The sequence below is a fragment of the Leptodactylus fuscus genome, chromosome 11 (genome assembly GCF_031893055.1).
Source record: "Leptodactylus fuscus isolate aLepFus1 chromosome 11, aLepFus1.hap2, whole genome shotgun sequence".
In the NCBI taxonomy this organism is placed as follows: domain Eukaryota; kingdom Metazoa; phylum Chordata; class Amphibia; order Anura; family Leptodactylidae; genus Leptodactylus; species Leptodactylus fuscus.
The window spans coordinates 35193852-35217357 of NC_134275.1; the positions used below are offsets into that span (position 1 = coordinate 35193852).

At 43.9% G+C, this 23506-nt stretch overlaps 2 protein-coding genes across 3 annotated transcripts; both read left to right on the forward strand.

The window, feature by feature from the left end:
• Positions 1 to 1770: 1770 nt before the first annotated feature.
• On the forward strand, positions 1771 to 8251 carry NAA10 (N-alpha-acetyltransferase 10, NatA catalytic subunit). 2 transcript variants are annotated; one of them, XM_075260037.1, is made up of 8 exons: positions 1771 to 1866; positions 3448 to 3546; positions 4728 to 4786; positions 5403 to 5448; positions 5582 to 5697; positions 5903 to 5947; positions 7046 to 7130; positions 7508 to 8251. In XM_075260037.1, the coding sequence occupies exons 1-8, from the start codon at positions 1846 to 1848 to the stop codon at positions 7751 to 7753; spliced, it is 717 nt and encodes a 238-aa protein (XP_075116138.1). In that variant the 5' UTR covers positions 1771 to 1845; the 3' UTR covers positions 7754 to 8251. The 2 variants fall into 2 exon arrangements, with proteins under 2 accessions (XP_075116138.1, XP_075116137.1); XM_075260036.1 differs by having other exon boundaries at positions 7505 to 8236.
• Positions 8252 to 11293: 3042 nt separating this feature from the next.
• Positions 11294 to 21605, forward strand: RBM34 (RNA binding motif protein 34). The gene is made up of 12 exons (XM_075260227.1): positions 11294 to 11344; positions 12823 to 12937; positions 13071 to 13239; positions 14009 to 14142; positions 15317 to 15503; positions 15601 to 15660; positions 16357 to 16400; positions 16871 to 16954; positions 17527 to 17590; positions 17684 to 17726; positions 19933 to 20051; positions 20944 to 21605. Exons 2-12 carry the CDS (start codon positions 12870 to 12872, stop codon positions 21271 to 21273), a joined length of 1302 nt encoding a protein of 433 aa, XP_075116328.1. The 5' UTR covers positions 11294 to 11344; positions 12823 to 12869; the 3' UTR covers positions 21274 to 21605.
• Positions 21606 to 23506: the final 1901 nt, after the last annotated feature.

The following is a 23506-nucleotide window of genomic DNA, read 5'->3' on the forward strand; positions in this document are numbered from 1 at the left end:
TCTTGCAGCACTGAATGCGGGCCCTAGCGCTCAAATAGCACTGGAGGCGTCCCCAATGCAGCCACAAGAAAAATGGCCGCTTACACAGTAAGTAACTGGCCATTTTTTTGTGGCCTGTGGGCATGCGCAGTAGGCTCTGCCCGAAGCCTACAAGTTTCAAAGCCTGCGCTGGAAGAAGACACAGGAAGAGGATGATCCTGAAGAAGATGGAGGCGGTGCTGGAGAGTTCTCTGGCAGCATTGGGGACGCCCCCAGTGCTGTTTGAACGCTGGGGGCCCGCCCCCAGTGCGGCGGGAGAAATCATTTGCATACCGACAAAAAACGGGATTTCAGACGAATGGCGGCACGGAGAAGACAGATCCCAGACCAGACACCCCTCCCATCTATTCAGATCCCAGACCAGACACCCCTCCCATCTAGTCAGATCCCAGACCAGACACACCTCCCATCTATACAGATCCCAGACCAGACACCCCTCCCATCTATACAGATCCCAGACCAGACACCTCTGCCATCTATACAGATCCCAGACCAGACACCCTTTCCATCTATACAGATCCCAGACCGGACACCCCTCCCATCTATACAGATCCTAGACCAGACACCCCTTCCATCTATACCGATTACACTGAGCCCTGGTTCAAATCTGCATTCGGTATTCTGTTCGGGGAGTCCGTATGAGGACCCCCCGAACAGAATACCGAACGCATTGACAAGCGGTGAGCTTATGAAAGTACATGGACCGCATAGACTATAAAGGGGTCTGTGTGTTTTCTGTGCGGTCTCTGCATGTGTCATGCGGAGAAAAAAGTACTTCATGAACTAGTTTCCTCTCCTGATGACTCATGCGGACACCATGCAGAAAAACACACGGACTCCATTATAGTGTATGGGGTACATGTACTTTCATTCCTCGCCACTTGTTAATGCGTTTGGTATTCTGTTCAGGGGGTCTCTATGTGCACTTCTCGAATGAAATACCAAATACAGATGTTATCTGGGCCTAAGTTCACATCTGCACCGGGCTCTCCCTCGTTTGGGTCCGCTGGTAGATGCAAACAACAGAGAGCCAGACTGATAATACAGTTTTTTGCACAGTAAATGCTGCCTGTACACTATATTGCTGATAATACAGCGGTTACCCGCGTACACCATTGACCATAATGGGGTCCACCGTATTCGTACTGAAAGCACTGTAAAGAGTCTTCTATACAGGACTTTCCTCTCGGCTGGTTTCTGCGATGTAAACTTAGCCTTAAAAAGAACAAACAACCCCCCCCCCCCATATGTCTCCAAACCCTCATTTATATAGGAGCCCCTCCCCCCCTAAACTTCTCTTACTCGCCCCACACAGATAACACCCACAAAGGATTTATTTATGTTATTGGTCACAGTGTGTATTAAGTCTGAGGATGCTGCATGGATTCTGCGTCAGAAAAGCTGAGACAACTCTTCCACAGTTCCAGGGTTTCCTTCTCCCCATATCAGGGAACTTCCCGGACCTTCCAGTCTAACTAACAGCTTTACACTTTAGTAATAACATGATAAGGCCGACAAGTGTGAGGAAGTGTATACTGCGGTAAAGCAACAGGAAACACTCTCACTTTACGACATGTCAATCACCAGCGATAGACCCTCCTTCACTGTATTCATTGGTTGACTCCCGAGTCAATTACAGTAACTGCAGCGTTGATTGGTTCGGCTTCCAATAGGACCCGCCCACACATATCGCTTTATTATTGGCTGACTGTCTTAGCAACCGGCTTGTGATTGGCTGTTCAAGTCTTGCGTAGTGATCGCTTCTGCACTTGCGCGAAAAGAACGTGAGACACTGAGACCTGCGCCATGAATATCCGGAACGCACGGGTAACCGGCAAATTAGGGGTGTCTTGTTATCCAGGGTGGGGGGTGTCAGGGGCCCGTGTGAGGGGCCCGTGTGAGGGCTGACACCGGGGACGTGCGGGCTGTCTGAATAAATCACTGTCATTACACCGGGCCGGGGACTCCCTCGAGTGGAGGGTATAAAGGGCTATGGCTGCATGTCCCATAATGCACTAGGCGCCGGGCACGGTGCCTTGTGATTGGCAGGGCAGTATGGCATTTGTAGTACATTGTAAGTGGTGTGAAAGCCGAGGAAGTGTTGAATCAATTAATCATGGCTGACTTTCCCATCATGCATTGCCCTGGCTTAATGGCCTCGTTCACACGGTGCAGTTTATAGGTTTCTTACTAATCATTATTCTGTATCCACAGACTAGGGAATACATGGTTATTGTGACCACCCAGATGAGGGGGTGTATGTGAGACCGCCCCAGATAAGTGAGTTTATGTAAGACCGCCACTCTCTTCTGTAGGACTGCTAGAGAGGGGTGCCCCAAAAGTTCTATAGAAGTGGATGAAATACTGGACAAGCATGCACATAGCAGCCCTGTCCACATGAGGCAGTAGTGGGCCCTGTTTGCTTGATTACTGTGGGTCCCAGAGGTCAGACCTCAATGATCAGACACTTCTCTCCTATCCAGTGGGTGGCACCACTGCTTCCAGAAGACCCCATTATAGTCAGTAGGGTCTGTCGGACTCTGTGTAACCGCTAGTTTAGCTGTTTGCCTGTCTGACAGACCAGAACAATGGACAGGTGTGAACTTAGGGCTTCAATATTATATTAGCTGTGTCTGACACCCAGGACACCCACGGGGAAGAGAGCAGCTTCCGCTTCACAGGCCATGGGACGTAAGTTCATCAGACCCATGGCTTGTTTGCAGCCAAGTCCCATTCAAATGAATTGGGCTAAGCAGCAATACCAAGCACAGCCACTATACCAATGTATGGCGCTGCACTTGGTAAGTAGTGAAGAGGCTGCTGTGCTTGTCTGACTGCTTTGGCCTCTTTAAGCCACTGATCAGTGGAGTGCTAGGTGTCAGACCCTCACTAATTCCATATTGTTCACCTAACGTAAGAATCGTGTGTCCATATTTTAGTCCAGGGTTTCTCCACCTTTATTATAATCCTTCTGATTGGTTATTAATATTAGATCTGCAGAGTTTCAGAACCCAGACCGCTTCGATCAGCTATTCACTCCTAGAAATATTCTCATTTAGGGAGCCGATCTCCTAACTCTTTGTACAAAGTGTCACAACCTCTTTAGATACTGCAGAACTTCCTCACAGACTACAATGAGGCAGCGCTGTCGTACCCAAAGCCTGTGTGTGCACACGAGACTGAAGCGTTGCAGATTTTGTGAAATTCTGCAATGTTTTACAGTCGCAGCAGAGTGGAGGAAGTTTGTAGAGGGAACTTGTCATCTAAATTTGGGACACTTCAGCACCAGCTGTTCCTTATGGACTGTTGGTTCAATGTCCCAAATATCTGGAAGAAATCTGCTTGGACGTATCCTTAGAGTTTCCTTATAGTTTCCCTGACTCTTTTTGACCTCTTGTCTTTCCGCAGCCCGAGGACCTGATGAATATGCAGCACTGCAATCTGCTGTGCTTGCCAGAAAACTACCAGATGAAATATTACTTCTACCATGGACTATCCTGGCCACAGGTAGGCGTTGCTCATTCGGTTGTGTCATGGCTTCTGCTTATAACAAAGATGACACAACCATGTTACACTAGGTTCACACCTGCGTTCAGGGTCTCCGTTCTGTGGTTTCCGTCTTCTGCATGCCAGACCGAGTCCGGCGGTGAACGTTTTATGCTCTCCGCCGCGGAACCGTTTTTTTTAAATCCGGACACAGAGTACTGCATGTCCGACTCTGTGTCCGGATTAAAAAACCCGGTTTCGCGGCGGAGAGCATGAAACGCTCACCGCCGCTCACGACCGGACATCTCTCTCACCCATTCAAATGAATAGGTGAGAAAGACTCCTGCAGGTTTCCGTCTCCTGCTCTGTTTTATGCAGGAAACGGAAACCTGCAGAACGGAGAGGAGAACGCAGATGTGAATGAGCCCTTAGGTGTGTTTGTAAATGGAAAATGGCAAATCCATGGGTATTTTGGGTGCTACAGTAAAGTTCAACATATACAGCAGTAAACCCCATTGACTCTAGTTTCATTCACACTGCTCGAGTACAGTGCGGCTACTCGTCGGCAGCAGGTTTCCCTGTTGTCAGGATCTTGTTTTTTTTTTTATAGTCCACTGCTGTTTGTTTGTTTTTTTTCTATTTTTTTTTTTTGTCCCCCTCAAAAGATGAAAAAGTGGTGCCATTTTTATTGAAAGGGAGTCTGTCAGGTTTGGAACACCTTCAAGCCAATAATATTGCCACGTAGAGGCCTTTAATAGGAGCAGAAACATTACTTTGTGGTCACAACCCAGTGAAGAAATGCAGAGGTGGTAATTATCTTTGTATGAATATGAAAATCAGCCTGAAAGTGCAGTGGGGGCAGGGACTGATTTACCAGATTTGCAACAATGATGCAGGTAGAGACTAAATATGTTAATCACAGCTAATCAGGCCCCGCCCCCAGTGCACTTGCAGGCTGATTATCTCTGCATTGGTCTGTAAAGTAAAGGCTCCTGCATGGCACTATTATTAGTTTAGGAGACATTTTAGACCTGACACACTCCCAGTAAATTTGCTTTCTGTATTCCAATACTCTATTCTTTTTTTAAACTTCTGCACTTTCATTGATAAATCTACCCCTGTGTGTCCATATGGTTGCCTTTACCCTGCATGGTGATGTGAAGAAGGCTTTAACGTGTTTCCTTGTTACTGTTTTCTCATAGCTGTCATACATCGCTGAAGACGAAAATGGAAAAATTGTTGGTTATGTCTTGGCAAAAATGTGAGTTTTCCACAGTAATTCTATACTTCATTATAAAACATTTTCCTTAGCTAGTCTTTTTTCCCATCTAGGGAAATTAATTGCTATCCATACCATAGAGGCTAAATACTTGATCAGTGGGGTCTGACTGCTAAGAATGGGGGTGGGGTGAATTGAATGAGATGGCGTATACATTCTGTATAGAACGGGCATGCTTACATTCAGGCGAGGGCAGTAGACAAGCTCAGTGCACAATAGGGTAAAACACTCCCGTTCTCAGCAGCCAGACCTCCACTTAATCCTCTGTCCTATTCTTTGTGGCGTAACCCCTTTAAGAATCCGATTTTCTGTCACTCACGGTCAGCAGCATATGGCAGCTAGTCTCCGCCCACCTACAGAGAGAGCCTGCGGAGTGGAAAGGTGCTAAGAAATGCAGAATACAAGTCACAATGGCCAAAAATAGTGTCACTGTTATTTCAGTGAAAGTCACTTGATATAGGGGGTACGGCTTAATCCAATAAGCGGCCAGCTTGATGTGAGAACTGTCTTTAAGTAGTAGTTACTATTGGGGGGTTTAACATTGTAGACCTGCATCTGAACTATTCCTCTTTAATGGTTTATCTCTTGTCCTGTGCAGGGAGGAAGATCCTGATGACGTCCCTCATGGCCATATCACCTCCTTAGTAAGAGGCCCTTTATGTTCTTTATTATATCTGTGTGTCCGTCTGGTAGCTCTTGGTGGTTTTCTGTCTGTTTAACACTGTAAGACACATTCATTGCTGGATCAGTATATAATGGTTCCTTACATATACCCAGGCTGTAAAACGCTCCCACAGAAGACTAGGCCTGGCTCAGAAGTTGATGGACCAGGCTTCCCGAGCAATGATTGAGAACTTCAATGCCAAATATGTGTCTTTGCATGTGCGGAAAAGGTAGGAGACTGGTGATTTCTCTGTAAATATTGCATGGAAGGTAAAATGAGTCTTATGTACTCATACGGTACTGAACGTTCCCCACACAATATGCATGGCTTCCAAACTATATATTACTGTGTGACACTCTGCAGCGTATTCTACAGAAGATGTTTGTCTCTGTTGATGCCTCAGTAATCTATGTCTTTGTGCCTTCACTTCACAGCAATCGAGCGGCTCTGCATTTGTATTCCAACACATTGAATTTCCAGTAAGTCGTTTCCTTCTTTTAATTGAAGTATATAAATAATATTGCCATTCAGTGCTTCATGACATTTCGGCTACATCTTTGTAATTCAGTTACGAGCAGTTTCCTTCTGTCCTCTCTGGAAGATCTAGAGCAGGGCACTGAGAAACCAGTAGATGACAGGATCAGCCATGGACTCTATTCTAGTCTATGGGATCTGTTGCATTCTATTAGTGTCAGTCACTTCTTCACCTCACTGTTGCAGAGGTCCCCTTATCCCATTCTTTCGTCTGGGAACAGACTGTATATATGTGTGCTACATAGTGTCCAGCTGCCAATTGCAGATAATGATCATGAATATGGTCAGGATGTAATTCGGCGGGGCTGTTTTGTTGCAGTAGTTTGTCTGTTGCAGACCAAATTGTATTCACTATTTTTAGCTGTGCTGTAGCAACTCTGATTTTGTGCTGTATGGCCACAAGTCACCATGGAGCCCTAAGGGAGCTTCATTCTCAGCAGTGATATCTGATTGACAGGTTGTAAAATTAAGAAAGGAGATGTCCCATGTCCTAGTGTTAAAGGACATGGGACATCTTCTTAAAGGGGTTTTCTGAGAATTGGCCAAAAAATTAAACAAATATGTTGGTAACTGCCATGATGCTTACCTTTATCATCTTAGTTAGATGCAGGAGCATTTTGGCCTCTGTTTATGGAATTAACCATAACTGCTGTACCCTTATGTAACTCCCATCCTGGATGGATTCCTTACTTCTGCAGGGGTTGGAATTGGGACCAAGGTAGAGCTTATCATTGGTGACTTCTGTCCATGTATCAGCCTTATAAGATTTCTGAGGCAGTGGACATGGCTGAGAAATCCCCTGACATTGCGTTGCCACTGCTGAACTCTGTCCGCCACCCTCCAGCAGCTGGGAATCTGTCCTAGGTGGGTTTTAAATAGAGGAGAGGGTATTCCAACAATGTAACCCCTGGGGCTTTTGCCAAGGACTAGAGGCTCTCACACCATGGCCCATGTAATAATATGAGGCGTAATATGGACTGGCTGCTTTCGTTCAGTTTAAAGGTTTCTTATCTAGTTCACTAAATGGCTGCATTTCTTTACAGAATCAGTGAGGTGGAACCCAAGTACTATGCTGATGGTGAAGATGCGTACGCTATGAAGCGAGATCTCACTCAGATGGCCGAAGAGGTGAGTTGGTGTTGTCGGTCAGAGTATAGCATGTAGCAGCATATGTCAGGACTAGATGTTCCGCATTCTTCCTGCATGTCCGAAATGTACAAAACAATTGAAGTAGCCTCTGTAGATGCTGCTGTAAGATACCACGGTATAAGATACACAAATGCATGATTAGCTAGGTCTGAACCCTAGATGTCCCTAACACAGGTCTGTTCTCTCCCTAAGGGAAGAGAAAGCGTTTTCATGTCACTTGTGGTTTTCTGCCAGCCTTGCCGCTTACAGTGCGTGGGCCATCACCCGCTCCACATTCATCATTATTTTACAGAAGTCATTCCCTCACAACAGATCTACTATATTTCCTGTTTGTGTCTCTCTCTCTCATACAGCAGTTGAGGAAACAGATGGAACTGAAGGATAAAGGTCGGCCGCAGCCCTTGAGTTCAATAGAGAATAAATCTGACAACCGATCTGGGCACGTGGGGGACTGCTGCCGGGATGAGAAGTGTATAACCAACGCTGGCAAGCGTGATGGCACCGAGGACAGCGGCGATAGCAAGGATGTTAGTGAAGTCAGCGAAGCCACAGAGAGCACTGACGTCAAAGACAGCTCCGAAGCTTCAGACTCTGCCTCCTAAGGCTATATTCACACAGGTCAAAAATGACTGTCACACACATTGACGTCAATGTGTCTACTCAAGAGTCCATATTTTGATGGTCTTTTTTAACAGACAGTCAAAAAATAGAACACGCCCTATCTTGATTCATTTTCACGAATTCCACAGTAGACGATCTATGAGGAATCCGTGAAAACTAGTCCTAGATGGATGCGGAACGGCCATAAAAAAAATGGACTGTTTCATCCGTACTTCTTTTTTTGCAAAGTTTGTGTGAATGTAGCCTAAGAGGGATGTCCACTGGTGCTCATTTACATAAGTGAACAAGAAACCTTCCTGTACCCGCTCTGCCACAACATTTTATTACAAATCTTCACAGCGCTGCACAAAAGAAGACAACTGACTAAATCTGATGTGTCCCAAAAATGACAAATTTGTAAATACAAAACAATATTAAAATATCTGACCTCTATCTGCATAGTTGCTGACCATTGAACAAAATGTCAGTTTTGATATATCCTTTGGTATAGTTGTTTGTAGGGAGAATTTCTAGGGGGTTACTGGGTCTGTGATATGGATGACTTGGTAAAGATCAGCAGTAGCAGATCAGCGCAGGTACAACACCGGGCACCCGCTGATCAGCTGTTTGATGTTTTGTCATCTTAGGCCAGTGATGTCACTTTCATATTAAAGTTCCTCAGGTTGAATTACAATGATAAGCCAAGATTCCAGTGTGAAATTAGTAAAACATGGCTACTGTCCACCTGAAAGACACAATGCTTAGGTGGGGTGTGGTTTTACAGCTTGCCTTCTTTGAAGTGGAAGGGGTTGAGTTGCAATAGCGAATCGAGACTATGGACAATGGCGGATTTCTTTCTGGAAGAAAGCACCAATGTGTTGGTATCTCCCCAGGTTATTATAAAACTGAGTGATAACCAATATGTCCTCCACCCAGATTCCTGTATGGCCTTATAGGTGCAAGGATTTGTTATATTGTACATATAGTAGAGCTGAGTTTGTCACAACTCATTGCAGCAATGTATTATCTATAACTTTTCCCATACACAGTACCAGGTATTGACTTGTAATACTACAAAATTGTATCTATGTAGCTGGCAACATTGGCCCTAAAACTACTACTGGGACACCACTTGGCTCACACATAAGCACCCCATTTTCTGACATGCATACCAGGATGGGTGTTAAGGGGTTCCAGGGAATTAAACAATATGTCCATTTTTTTGTTGCAGACAAGTAACTTCCTTGATCATTCTGGTCTTCATCTATAGGACCTCATTTTATTCTGACCTGTGTACCATGACAGCTATTAATCCCTTCCCAATATCCACCATACTAGTCTTTAAAGATGGCGGCTGCTCTGCAACTGAGTGGCCACCACAGCCAATGGGTCTCTGTAGAAATGTAATGAAAAGACCTGGAGCTAATACCCACTATCAACAGTTCACTCTGATCACAGACATTGCACTTAATGGTGGTCCCGAAGTTTTTAAAACAAAAAAGCCCCCACCTCCAAGGGCAGGAGTTGTCCTATTCCTTTGTCAACTGAGCAAAGTTTTGAATTTTTTTTTTCTAAGAGGTTAAAATGTGAACAAAAAACAAACTATGTAAATTTGGTATTCTCAGAAAGTGACCCATAGAATACAGAATGGGGTTAATGGCAGTATTAAACACATCTTTTTGAAAACTAAGAAAGAAAAGTACCAGATACAATACAGACTTTAGGCAAGAGCATTCTGGGAATTACACATCTATTGGGGAATATAGGTATATGGCCCTTTCCAAATATGTTCATAAAAAATATAATACACACTTATGTAGTCTAGACTAAGAAAGGTAAAGGTGGGATCCCCACCCATATGAAAAATAGTCTATTAGGGGTCAAGGAAGACAAAGGCTATAGATGCAATTAACGCCTTGTTTTCCCAGCACCATACAATTGTCAGACTTGGACAGGAAAAACAATATACTGATCAGGGTGCCTGTATTGCATTCCCTTGTTATTTTATCAGCCGATTTAATCACATCCGTTAATTCTCTTTGGACGTCATATCCTGCATTATGTGTTTTTAAGATATCGTTTAAAAGTTATATTTTAATGACTCCCTCTGTGATATAATTTATAATAATTTCCCCCTCAGTGATTTGTCAGTATTATCAGTCACAGCAGAATCTCCTAAGAAGTGCTACATAACAGCAATAAGAGCTGTAGTGCTCCACTGCAGCATGCAGGGCCGCAGCTCTAATGAGGTGAGGTGGCCGCCTGGTGGCCAGGGGTCTTTTAGCCTTTTTTTTTTTTTTTTTTTTTTTTTTTTTTTACCTAAACTAGTCCAGCACTAGTTTGGACCTCTGCTTCTGAGCACAGGAGGCATCATCACGCTGCCTATACTCAGATGCAGACATCTTTTGCCGGGTGAAGAGGAGGCAGCACCGGAGCATCAGCAGCAAGGGATCGCATGGTAAGTAAGTAAATACTTTTATTTATTTATTTTTTTAATTTAATAGGCCGCTATCTGCTAAATAGGGCGCTGATCCCCAGCAGATAGAGGCCTATTTACCTGCCTCCCCGGGCCTGCTCAAAGAAAAAAAACCCAATGGGGAAAATAAATATTAAACATTAAATCCTATAACGTATAAGGGACTTATGCCACCGACCATGAGTTGATGATAACACACTAAGTAATGCGATGTTAGAACTTAGTTACTTTTTGGGATTGGCAGATTCAGTTCTGTTTTATCAGGCTCTGAATAAGGAAACATACAGGGCGTTTCCGAAACGCGTCGGCTGTTTTGAACAACATATGGGAAATTTTAAATATCACGTTTTTTTCTTAATTTTATCATGTCAGTTTGACATGAAATGTCAATGAAAGCTAAGTTTTATGGAATCACCGCTTTGCTGGATATTGTCCATGGTCTACATTTTGCTTCCAGCTGAGGGAGCTGTATTTCTGTGCATTGCAGCGTTTTGGATTCTGGAGATCACAAGTCCCATGAGTGGGCTGCTGTAGTTTCCACCTTTCCTTTGTTTATCTATGCATATTTCGCATTGACTGGACTGTGAGACACGACCCACATCCGGGATGGTTGGAAGGTATGTACTGTGTGAGGGCGCAAAGAAAATTGGCGAGAATGGGTAGAGTCAACATATCAGTAGGCGGAGCTGAATTTGCCATGGTGGGCATAGTGCACCATACATTTATTGTCCCCTTTCTGCCCTTTGAATGTTGTGAGGTTATTCATTATGTGTAATAATACCTAACAGTGTATTATGGGGGCAGAATGTTTATTTCTTCACATCCTAATTCTCAGCATTCTATTACTAATGAAATACAAAGACTGAGAAACGTTCTGTCAATTCTATACAGGGCTAAATAAAGTTTGTTTATTAAAAAAAACACAAAAATAAACAAAACAATTACGGCAGTCGTTCCTTACAGGTGTTAATAAAGTTTGTTGAAAATAATGCTGCAGACGGTCATTGTTGCAGCAGGTTGTTGATAAAGTTTGTTGAAGGGGGGAAAAAAAGCTGCCGCGTATTAGACCCGGAAGTAGTATTAAAGAGCAAACATCAGCACGTGAGGACAAGCAGTGGTGAGTGCGGGGTGATGGCAGCTATTCCGCTGGGCTCTGTACACAATTATAGCGGGTACATCGGCTTGTACAGGGGTCACTGTCACCTTCTTGAAATCCTTTTGCCATATTTACAATGATAGAACTAGGGATCGCAGGAAACTAATGGAAAAGCTTAGAGAAAGCTAGTACTGCGTGCAACATGCCCCAAACCTCTGCAGCCAAATACTACTAGGACTACAGCCCCCCACCAGGCACAGGATAAGGCTCTGAGCCCCCATTTATGTGGAGCCATGGATGTCTATGGGACTGATGACCATATCATGCAATGTCTGCCAGCCCCATAGATTGGACAATGCGGTGGTGGACATGGCGGTCGCACTCTTTTACGTGTCTGTGATTTAGCTACAGTGCGGACTGGAGTAACACACGGCTATACAATGCACACACTATTTTTCTGTGCGTCAGACAATACTTTCTTTTTTTGTTCCTTACAGAAGCTTAAAGGAGTTAAGCTTGGATTTTTCTTATAGGCTATTCTTAGGATAGGCTGTACATTTTGAATAGGTAGGTGGCTGAGAGTCGGACCCATCAAGAAGCTGTTTGGGGTTGTGTCTGGTCCTATACAGTACACTGAGCCAGAAGCAGCTAGTTCAGTACGTTGTATAGTGGCTGGATGGCATTACTGCAGCTCTGTTCCCCTAGAGCCACTGTATCTGCACTGGGCCGCTATACAGTGTACTGAGTTATCTGCACCCGGCCATTATACAGTGTACTGAGTTATCTGCACCAGACTGCTATACAGGCTACTGCGTTATCTGCAATTCTGCACTGTGCCGCTGTATAGCGTACTGCGTAATCTGCTTCCAGCTCTGTGTACTGTATAGGGCTAGGAATAGATAGAACCCCAAACAGCTAAGTCATGTGATTGAAAATCCTGGACAATGACAAATATATGTAATGGGTTTTTCTCACAGAGACTCAAAGTGCAGGGAGCGTCGTGGAGTAGGGAAATTAGTGGCTACCATAAGGGTCAGTTGTTTTTACAGGGAGCCAATTTACTGATCAGTATGTTTTTGGCATGTGGGATGAAACCGGATGAACCAGGTAGAAACCCACGTAAACACAGGGAGAACATACAAACTCCATTCAGCTGTGGCTCTTGGTCAGGACTCAACAGTGCCAACCACAATGCCTTTACAGTAATATAATCCTCATAGTCACCTCTCCGATCCAGCAGGGAGTTGCCATTCAGATCTCAAGTCTTTGTTGAACTCTGGCCCACGTCAGCTGAGCAGAACTGCAGGCCAAAGGTCAGGTAGATCAGGGATCCAATAGAGACTCACGACTGGGTTTCCAGACGAACAGAAGTGACTAAATATTTTGTTCATCGTTTGTAGGGGGCAAAATATTGTATTGAAACACCCCTTTAAGAAGTCATATTGTGTTGCCTTTTTTCTGCATATTTTAATGTCTGCGTTTTCATTACTTTTCCTCAGAATCCACAAGATTTGATCCACTGCTGATCTTAGAAAAATAAATAAAAATGAAGACTGAAGAATTGAAAAAGAAACCTAAGAAGGTTAAGAAGACAAAAAAAGTTCCTGAGGCCTTGTGAGTACACATCTGTGTTTGTAATAAGCCTGTATGACAGGGGTCATATCAGACAGTGGTAGCCCCCTCTGCTGGTCAGGAGTCACTTTCTCCATGGCCATATACACTAATACAATAATTTATCTCTTTGCAGGAGCGAAACTAATATCCCAGAAGTTGAACCTGCAGCAAACAGTTATGTAGCGGGACAAGTGTCTGACAGCTTGTTCCCAAAAACGTCGGAGCAGAGTACCACAACGCTGTCATCTCTCTTTGATACCAAGGCTAGCTCCACTCAGCCCCTTTATGTTCCTGTTGTCGCTGTGAGTGTTATTCCAATATATTTGATGATATGTGACTGTATATAGGAATATTCTGAGGCTTGGGGTACATGGCGACATTGGCTGCCACTCAAAGATACAGGTTACCCTGCGACTCCTTCACTAATGTTAGTGAATGCCGTTACATTGCAGCCCTGAGGATGCCATAATCGTGAAAAACTGAGCAATGTTTGATATTCTTTCAACTGGAAGTTACGGTCGTGACATCCTGGTTGTTGCATTGCTGCGCCATCTCACTAACATTAATGAAATAGTTGCAGGGAAGCACCATGATCTGCACGGCAAAAGTCGCCATGTATTCCTAAACTTAAAGAGCTTGGATCTGGTTAGCAGAACACAACCACCTATGTCCACTGGCTGTGTCTGGTATTGCGACTTAGTCCCATTTAGGTAACAGAGACAGCCAATGATCAGGTGTGTTCAGGGAAGGGGGGTGCAAATTTGTTAAAATATTTTCACTTGGAGAGTAAGGATTAGCAGCCGCTCAGAAAAAACGGTAAGAATAGAAATGCTTTAGAAACTATCATTGGTCAACATGGCAGAGAAAACCAAGTGCAGCCTTCTAAGGAGCATTCATTTATATTCTACATCAATAGTCTTCATCATGTGGCTCCCTAAACCCTCTGGCATGCTGGGACTTGTAGTTTCACAACAGCTGGAGAGGTGCTGGTTGGAGATGACTGCTACAATGAGGTGATCTAGTTGCGGAGGGTCCATCCTCTGATAGCAACATTTTTTTTTGGTTTTGCAGACAAAAATTAAAAGAAAACTTCCTGAGCCGGATGACACAAAGCCAAGTAAGCAAACGGCAACCACAGGAGTGGTAAAAAAGAGCAAGGTTGCCAAGAAAGAGCTGTCCGTATCAGAAAAGAGAGTGGAGGACAGGTAAGGCCGGAGCAGAAGACATCACACATTATATGTTACAGCCTGTACATAGTGATAGGAAGAAGATTTGTGGAACACCGACCAACTTCCATCAATGAAGATATGAGATCTTGTTCCGGCACTCGGATCCCCACCCCAATGCAACAAAAAAGTGGAAAGTGGAAATCAAGCAGCTCAGGAGTGTCAATATGCTATGTGTAAGGAAAGTTGTTTCTGAAACGCGTAAGCCCAGTGATGCTTCCCTTTAATATTTAGCATTCTGTATTTGTGCTTCACCATAGATTTCATAAAAGTTTTAATTGAGACACTCCTGGGCTGCTGGATTTCTGCTTTCCACCTTTTTTTTTTTTTTACATAGTGATAACAAAGAAACAGCGACTAAGGCAGAACAGCAACCATATTGGATTTTTGCAATGGCCTCAAGTTGGTTTATGACTTTTTGCCCCTATAGGGAAGAATTGAGGTTAGATAATGGAGACGGCGTTAGAAGGTGCTTGAGTGTGTACATATGGATGGACTGCTGCTTGGCACATGGATAGTGTCCAGAGATTGGTAGATGCAGCAGTCATTGGCACTCCAGCTGCTATGAAACTACAAGTCCCAGCATGCATATAGATCTGTTGTTCTTGGAACTCCCATAGAAGTGAATGGAGCATGCTAGGAGTTGTAGTTTCACAGCAGCTTGGGGGGGGAGGGGGCGCGGCGCGGCTGACTCCTGTATTATCCAGCATGTGTCTGCAGTTAGTACTGCTTCCATTACTGGGGATTGGGTTTGAAGCTGCCCACAGGCAAATATCTGTTATGTTTGCTTTGCGTTGTCAATGTAGATTATTTCTCCAAGCTAAGGGGTAACTCCTGTCCCCTGACTACAAGGGGCCTTGCAAGTTCTCCCGCTGTTAGGACCCCCATGGATCAGCTCTAATGTGTGAGGAAACCTGTTCTGTTGTCCTGCAGCGCCACCCAAGGGTATATTAAATATTACACTGTAGTTTCATGTCTTTGCAGTACCCATATGTTCCAGGACTAAACTATTCACTGTTTGGACACCTTACTACTGGACATTGTGGGCTTGTCCTGTTTTACCTGTCTTGGTTCTGTCTTATCTTGGCACAATATCTGTTCTCAACAAACCTTTGTGTTATTCTAAACAATAAGTCATTTTGGGCTATTATAGGGAGCAAGCATTAGCCAATGCGGATGAAGACGAAAAAGTGAAGACCACTAAAGTGAAGAATAAGAACAACCCTGACTATGACACCATAACCCCGCACGATAAAAAGAGAATGATCATGGCCGAGCTAAGGGTGAAGAACAAAAGAAGCGTTTTCGTGGGTAATTTGCCAGTAGCTTGTACTAAACAGGTACGTGTTATTGCGGCTTGCTTGGTTTTGAAGCTAGTAGCCAGGTGTTTTAGTTTTAGTTCTTGTGTATATGTAACTGTATTTTTTCGTTTGTTAGATGCTGAAGGCTTACTTTAAAGAGTTTGGGCCGATCGAGTCTGTGAGGTTCCGTTCTGTGGTATGTTTTACATGATAAAGTTATGTTAAATGTGTAATGCAAAATTGAGGGAATTTGAGCTTAAAGTGGTTCTCTGGGACTTGCTTACTGATGACTTATCAATATGTGATCAATGAGGTCCGACAGCTGGGAACTGAGCAGTTGTTTGAGGAGGCCACAGCGCTCACAATCACTGTGGACTCTTCCCTGTGCTGGTAAAGACACGTTTGTCAGTCACATGGTACAGCAGCAGCTCAGTCCCATTCAGGTGAATTGCAATACCAAGTAAAGCCTCTGTGCTGTGCTGGATACTGTGCTTGGTGTTCTGTGACCAGGCTGGAGTGCTCACCTGACCAGGGTGTTGAACACTACTATCCAATCCTAACCGTTACACTTTAAAGGGGTCGTCCTATCTAGACTCTTACTTTGTAGCTGCTGTTACTGTCAGCTGATCACCGGTCATCCTGTTAATGGAAATCTCCCCAATGTCAGCTGATAGTGTCTGCACAATGTGCTTCATGGTTTACACTTGCCTGGCAAAAAAGGGAGATCCCAATCTGAGATCTGTTTCTTGTAATAGGGATATGGATAGGGATAAGACATCCCTTTTTATAGTAAAAATCCAAATTGCAGCCACTTTATTGTCAGGATATGTTGCACACTAAATGTTTTTTTTATATAATTTATATAATTTTTTTTCTTTTTTTTTCTAATAAGGCTCGAGCAGACCCCACCATGTCAAGAAAATGTGCCGCTATACAGTGAGTTGACCATTATTTTTTTAATTTGATTATATTTTGCAGCTGTTCTATAGATTTACACCCTCTCTGAGATATTACACTATATGGATGTTATGCATAACCTGGGCTTGTTGCTGGAGCTCACATGGTCCTGGGTACATGAGCTTTTACATACAGTGAAGGAAATCATTATTTGATCCCTTATTTGTCTCAATTAAAATTCTAGACTGTTCATGTCTTTGTCAGTGGGCGAACTTACAAAACCAGCAAGGGATCAAATATTTATTTCCTTGACTGTATGTGCAGGGGCTACTGTATTTAGGCTATTTGTGTAATACATCACTACGTGTAGCCACTCTCTGCTCTGGCTGCTAGGTCATAGTCCTGAAAGGTAATCCTTCCCCAACAAACATGTAACATTCCTCCTCGCGGTGTGACATCAAGAATAGAAAGTGTATTATATAACCTCAGTTATGTCAATTCTCTCCTAGGCGGGATGTGCATCCAAAACGGAAAAGCATAAATGCGTATGTGGTCTTTAAGGAACAAGACAGCGCTACGAAGGCTCTTGTAAGGTAATGTTCTTGGCATTGTTCCCATTCATCTCTTTCTGGATAACAACTCCTATTATGGAAGATGTAATGGTGGTCGCATAGCTTTGTGGCGAAGACATGTAACTAAAACAGCTTAAAAAAAAAAAAAAAAAAGTAACCTCAAGGGTTATATATACAGGATTTAGATTTGGAGGATTCTCCTTGTAACCACATATTGATAGTGACATAAAGGGGTTAATGGGGTATAAACAGTGTGTGTGAAGAGCTTTAGGCTGCTGTAAGATAGCACACAATCACGTTCCCCTTCTGGATCTCCTCCATTCCTAGGTTTCCCGCCAGTCTCTATCCTGGCCTCCATCAATGATGTTTCAACAGAATCATGTGACTACTGCAGCAGTGGATACGGCCGATGTCGCTGCGGCTACAAACTTAAAAAAAAAAATATATTAGATGAGTTCATGTAGTATTCACAAAACATAGAGAACTAAGATGTTCTGCAGCGTCCAGTAACCTGACCAGTTTTGCTTCTTGATATAACCTGCATTTCGCACCTTGTCATATATGTATGTACAGTATCTGGGTTTTTCCCTTAGGAACGGCAATGAGATCAGCAGTGGATTTCACATCAGAGTGGATCTTGCTTCAAAAAGTTCATCGGTAAGTGGCGGCTGTCTATGCCGCCATTGTACATGCTGTTAGTAAGGAGATGGTTTTGATTTTTATCTATTTGTGTGTTTTTGTTGTTAACAGTATGACAACAAGAAAACGGTATTCGTAGGAAACCTCCCTTATGGTAAGTTGGACTCCTCTGTGGTTGACTGTAATGCTATAGGGGCCCATACTTTACAGCTTATTGTGTTAGTGTAGGTTCACACATGGAGGCATTGCTGCAGAAAACTTCCAGAAGAATCTACAAGCATAGGTTTTTCTTTATTTTGCAATTTTTATCTATTTTCCGCTAGACTTTCTGCACGAAACAGCTGATCATGTAAAATCTATGTTTCTTCTTTTATCCTGCATGCCCATGGCAACACTTCTCGGGTCCGACAGCGGTCTCTCTGTAGCCATTCTCTGGTGACATGTAACAACTGCAGCCAGAGTTTGAGCAGATCTAGTCCACTTTACTGCTGCTGTATTTACTGGGATTTTCTAATCCGCAGTAATTCCACATCATGTGAAACTAGCCTTAAAGGGATTACCTGGGGTGTGATACAGCTTACGAATATATTCCTGCACTGGTTAGGTTCCCTTGCAGATGACCGTATGAATGATCAGTGTGCTATCTGGGTTTTTCCTGGATAGCACAAAGACCCATTCATTTCTATGGGCCCGTACACATGACCGTCCAGTCCCCAAAATTTGGAACAGGTTTTATTCCTGTCGATTTTGCGCCTCTACTTCTGCATCTCCTGTTCATTGAATGAAAGGTGTCAGTACATGGGTGTTACACAGATAATGTCTGCGTGTCCAATCGCTGGGTTCCCCAGTGATCAGGAGGACTGAAAGTTTCACTAAGGCATCTTTGTGAATGGAGTGTCAATGACCGATGTCTCATTTACTTTTATGGAGCTTCCAGGACTGTAATGCGCCCGCAAACCCATAGAAGTGAATGGAGCCTTGTCCTATAAATAGGGTATAAGTGTCCATAATTGGACAACCGCTTTAACCAGTGCAGGGAATGTTCTGGTAAGCTTTATTACTTCTCTGACAACACGTTTTAAGGAATTTTCCCATTCCTAATATTTATCCCATATATACAGGTTTATGAGAACTGGGCTCTGCAGGTTCTCCTCAATGCTCCATGTGATTGAAGCGGCGGTGTGCATGACTGGGACTGCCTGGCAGCATGATTCCCTGCAGTTACATAGTAGTAAGGTGTACCACCACTCCATCCACAAGTAGCACTCTGGGAAACGTGACCCCAGTCTAGTGATTGGTTAGACCCCCAGTAATCGGATATTTAGCCCCTATTCCTTCTTTAAAGGATACTTTCTCACAGTAAGTCAGGACCCAGTTACAGATTTTTGCATCAGGGCCCATGATCTTCTTGTTATGCCTCTGCTTACATGGTTAGTCAATGTGGTAAAATTGCAGTTGTCCAACCGGTCATGGTAATTCTGCAGTCTTGCATATTCCTTCCATAACACAAGGGCAGCAGAAGAGCCAGACTGTTTCTATCTGATGTAACTGTATAGGGAATGCTGATGAATACAGTATAGTATTATGTTCAGGTACATGTTACTGTGAGGCCAGCTGCTCACAGGCAGTTATAGGTCGGAAAATATGGTCCATATATTTGCTGTATTTTCCAACTACACTTTGTCTGGAGATCTGGACTCCCAGTAATGTTATCTATGAATGCTGTGAGTCTCTGCCTGTACTGTAATGATGATGGGACTGTAGTGATGCAGTGACTCACAGCATTACCGATGGATAAACTATGATCCTCTGGGACATATGGCTGATATAGGGACCATGTTTTCCAGACTGTAAGTGGCCTTAGGTGCTTAGCCCAAAGCCAGATTGTGCTAACAGCAGTGAAGGTGAAAAAGCTTGGCCGTGGCAGTAAAGTTTCTATCTGATTTATTAAAGGGAGTTTCTAGGCTAAGAATGTAGATGAACTATCCTAAAGATAAGTCATTAGTCCCAATTGCCGACGAGCTGTTCTTAGCAGCCGATACACAGGCAGCAGGAATAGACAGACCAGAGTAATGGGAGCTGTGCTGCTGTGACGTAGTTCAGCCATTATATACGGAATAAGAACAGCTGATTGGTGGGGGTGCTGGGTATCACACTCATGACCTATCCTTACAATTGGTTATCAATAATATTAGCCTGCAAAATCCCTTTTATCAGATTTTTCTAAACAAGAGTCAGTGAGGTCTTTTTTTAATAAATAGGAGTTGGCTCATGTGAAATACCAGTCTACCACCAATCTATACTGTATAACCCTTCTCTTCTCAATATAAGACTCTTCTTTGGATCACATTTTGCCTTAGACATTGAAGACGAAGTCCTAAGAGAACACTTTTCTCAGTGCGGCGCTATAGATGGTGTTCGTATCATAAGGGACAACAAAACGGGGATTGGCAAAGGCTTTGGCTATGTGTTATTTCAGGTATGTAATGAGAATATACATTGCTCCAGTCATTCATGAATATTTTAGAGGCGATATATAGAACCGAACCACCATATAACATCCCTGCATTGTATCCATTATATCATATGTGCCCGTATGTCAATCGTCAGTCAGTGATGTAACGGGCTACTCCTCACTCAGTCTATCTCTATGTGGTTGGTGAAATGTTCTCTCTTCTAGACATAGAGGACGTCCCCTTGTCACTGTCACCGGTCTTTGTGTTGTCCCTTCATGTATTTGTACATTGTTATTAGATCTCCCTGTAGATGTCTTTTCTCTAAACTGAATAACCCCAAGTTTGTTAATCTGTCCTTGTACTCCATTCCCCTAATCGTCTTAGCCGCCCTTCTCTGCAGAGAAACCTTGAGAATATTTGTGAAATGAATCTCATAAGGTTCACCCACATTTAGCTACTAACAATGCACAGCACGACTTATACTGTAGGATTGACTCTACCAGGGTTGGGGCCCATAACCTGAGCAGCATAAGGATACGCTGCGAGTTTAGGAGCCTCAAACCCGGTGCCAGGTTCCTTTTAAAGACCTTTGATATTAGCATGGCTCATACTTTACTGGAACCTTACATTAGTGTTGGCAGCTGTTTGGTCCCTCCCCATATAACTGTTTATTGGAGATGAGCGAGTACTATTCGAAACAGCAGTTTCGAATAGCACGCACCCATAGGAATGAATGGATGCAGCCAGCACACACGGGGTTAAGCGGCAAGACGCCGGCCCCATTCATTGCTATGGGTGCGTGCTATTCGAAACTGCCGTACTCCCTCATAGTTACTGTTTATCCATGTGTTATTATGGCCTCCATGATGCTGCCATGGTCAACTGTCTCAATGTTCTTCTAACCACAATTTGCAGGGAAGTGACTCTGTACAACTCGCATTAAAGCTGGCCAATTCTGAGCTCATGGGGAGAAAACTCCGAATAAAACGATGCAACGCCAATGAGGGGAAAGGATCACAGAATAAAGGCAGCGTCAAGGAGAACTCGGAGACCCTAAAGAAAGGGCAAGACCAGAAAAACACATTCATGGGTGAAACGGCAGATGGTACAAAGAGTAAAAACAAGAGGCCAAAATATAGGACAAATAAAACTGCAACAAAGTCCATCAAGAAGCCAAACAAGAAGCAAAGTAAGAAGCAAACATTCAAGAAGCAAAGTGGATGGAAGAAGGATAGGAAGCCATAAAGACAGAACGTTGTATACCTCTCGGAGACTTGTGGCCCTCTGCGGAGTCTTGACTGTGAATTAATAAAACTAAAGGGTCAGGACTGATTTTACAGCTATTGTGGTTTGTTCTAGTTCTGGGTATTTTTTTCTTTTGTTTTTCCAGTTACTTGGTTTGGTTATAATCACATCATGTCTGGTCCATACTTCGAACGTATCAGGAGTATTCTCTGATATAGAAATCTGACATATGGCACTGTATGGTCATACTGCATAGTAATGCATTTACTGCAACACAGTAAACTGGCTCTGTCTACTGCACTTGTATACAGTAATAAAACAAATATGCTCTTTTATAACGTTTTGGACTCCATTAGGTGAATGGGGGCCTATGTGTGTGTTTGGCATGTGTACAGGAAACTGTCTCGACACATATGCCAGACGTGTTCACCATTTTGAATGGTGTGTACATAGGCTATGCAATGTACATCACTGTGCTTGGTAAGTACTGAAGAGGCTGCAGCGTTTACAGATATACTGGGGCTTGGGTGTCGGGGGGGAGGGGGGAACCGCAGTATTATTAAGTCACTGCAAATCCCATCCACACGTTGTGGGGGAAAAAAGTACAGTGGAAATGCTGCGATTTTCAAAACCATCACGTTTTTGGAAATCCAATTATGCCAAATCTCAGCATGCCATATGTATAATTGAAGCAAGAATCTGTGAAAAGCGCTGCAGGAAAAAACGCAATGCGGGAAAAATTGCAATACATTTCTACCGTGGATTTTCCCGAGTGCTTTCTTGCTGTGGCCTGCTACAATGGGGCCTTAGCCTTAAACAAATACCTAAGCCTTCTTATTGTGCAGTTACATACCAAGTCAAGGCCAAATCTGTGTTCTCCCAGGATTGGAAAAACTCAGATTACTGTAAAATGTACCGTATTTTACGGACTAGAAGGCGCACTGGACTATAAGGCGCATTGCCCATGAGTGCCTTATAGTCCGTCTCGGTTCATATATAAGGCGCACCGGACTATAAGGCGCAGTCCGGTGCGCATTATATGTTATTGAAAGCGGCGGCATGCAGACTTTGCCAGTGGGCCGCTTAACCCCCCGCGTGCCAGCCGCTTCTATTGGAAGCGCTCGGCAGGCGAGGAGTTAAAGGGGCTCTATCAGCAAAATCATGCTGATAGAGCCCAACCGTAAAAGTTATATTAAACTACCCCCCCCCCCCCCCCCCGTTTTAAAATATAACCCTGAAACAGAATGTGAAACTTACCGAACGGTGCAGGGTGGGCGGGCATTCAGGCCTCCTCTTCCTCCGATGTTCCGTCTTCCTCCTCCGGCGCTCGCGAACTGATAATGGCCTGGGCGCATGCGCAGTAGCCGTAGTAAAAACATTGATATTGCGCATGCGCCCAGGCCATTATCAGTTCGCGAGCGCCGGAGGAAGTGGTCAGGACATCGGAGGAAGAGGAGGCCTGAATGCCCGCCCACCCTGCACCGTTCGGTAAGTTTCACATTCTGTTTCAGAATGCCATGACGGGGGGGGGGGGGGGGGGGGGGTAGTTTAATATAACTTTTAAGGGTGCATTCACACTACGGAACGCCAGCATGTATCACAGCCGTACATGCCGGCGTTACAGCAGGGCTGCCGGACACTTCCCATTCATTTCTATGGGAGCCGGCATGCGAGCGCTCCCATAGAAATGAATGGACTGCTTTTTTCCATTCATTTCTATGGGGAGCACTCGCATGCCAGCTCCCATAGAAATGAATGGGAAGTGTCCGGCAGTCCTGCTGTAACGCCGGCGTGTACGGCTGTGATACACGCTGGCGTTCCGTAGTGTGAATGCACCCTTACGGTGCCTTTTATGTATGTATGGAAGCGGCACGCAGTCTTTGCCGCCGCTTCCATCCATATATAAGGCGCACCGGACTATAAGGCGCAATTACGATTTCTGAGGAAATCGTAGGTTTTTATGTGCGCCTTATAGTCCGGAAAATACGGTAAGTTTACCACTTGGCAGTATTCTGAAAAATGGTTTCTGTGTACAGAGAGTGAATGATGTCCCCTGAAACCTATTTTTTTTTTTTTTTGCTATTTTAAGCTAAATAAGTTCAAAATGTGTTAAATAATTTTATAATGTGGTTTTATACTGGTTGGAGGTTTGTATACTTCACTATGCTCTGAATAACTACCCAAAGATGGATCCATGTTGTAAGCCGATGGCTGGTCAGGTAATGGAGGGGGT

What these genes read in the sequence shown, in the direction of transcription:
- NAA10 (XM_075260036.1), top strand. Translation starts at nt 1,846, where the DNA reads ATGAATATCCGGAACGCACGG. An exon ending in TGAATATCCGGAACGCACGG is followed by an intron (nt 1,867 to 3,447) that starts GTAACCGGCAAA and finishes GTCTTTCCGCAG; the next exon opens with CCCGAGGACCTGATGAATAT. An exon ending in TCACTCAGATGGCCGAAGAG is followed by an intron (nt 7,131 to 7,504) that starts GTGAGTTGGTGT and finishes TCTCTCATACAG; the next exon opens with CAGTTGAGGAAACAGATGGA.
- RBM34 (XM_075260227.1), top strand. Translation starts at nt 12,870, where the DNA reads ATGAAGACTGAAGAATTGAAAAAGAAACCTAAGAAGGTTAAGAAGACA. An exon ending in GAAAAGAGAGTGGAGGACAG is followed by an intron (nt 14,143 to 15,316) that starts GTAAGGCCGGAG and finishes GGGCTATTATAG; the next exon opens with GGAGCAAGCATTAGCCAATG. An exon ending in GCTACGAAGGCTCTTGTAAG is followed by an intron (nt 16,955 to 17,526) that starts GTAATGTTCTTG and finishes TTTTTCCCTTAG; the next exon opens with GAACGGCAATGAGATCAGCA.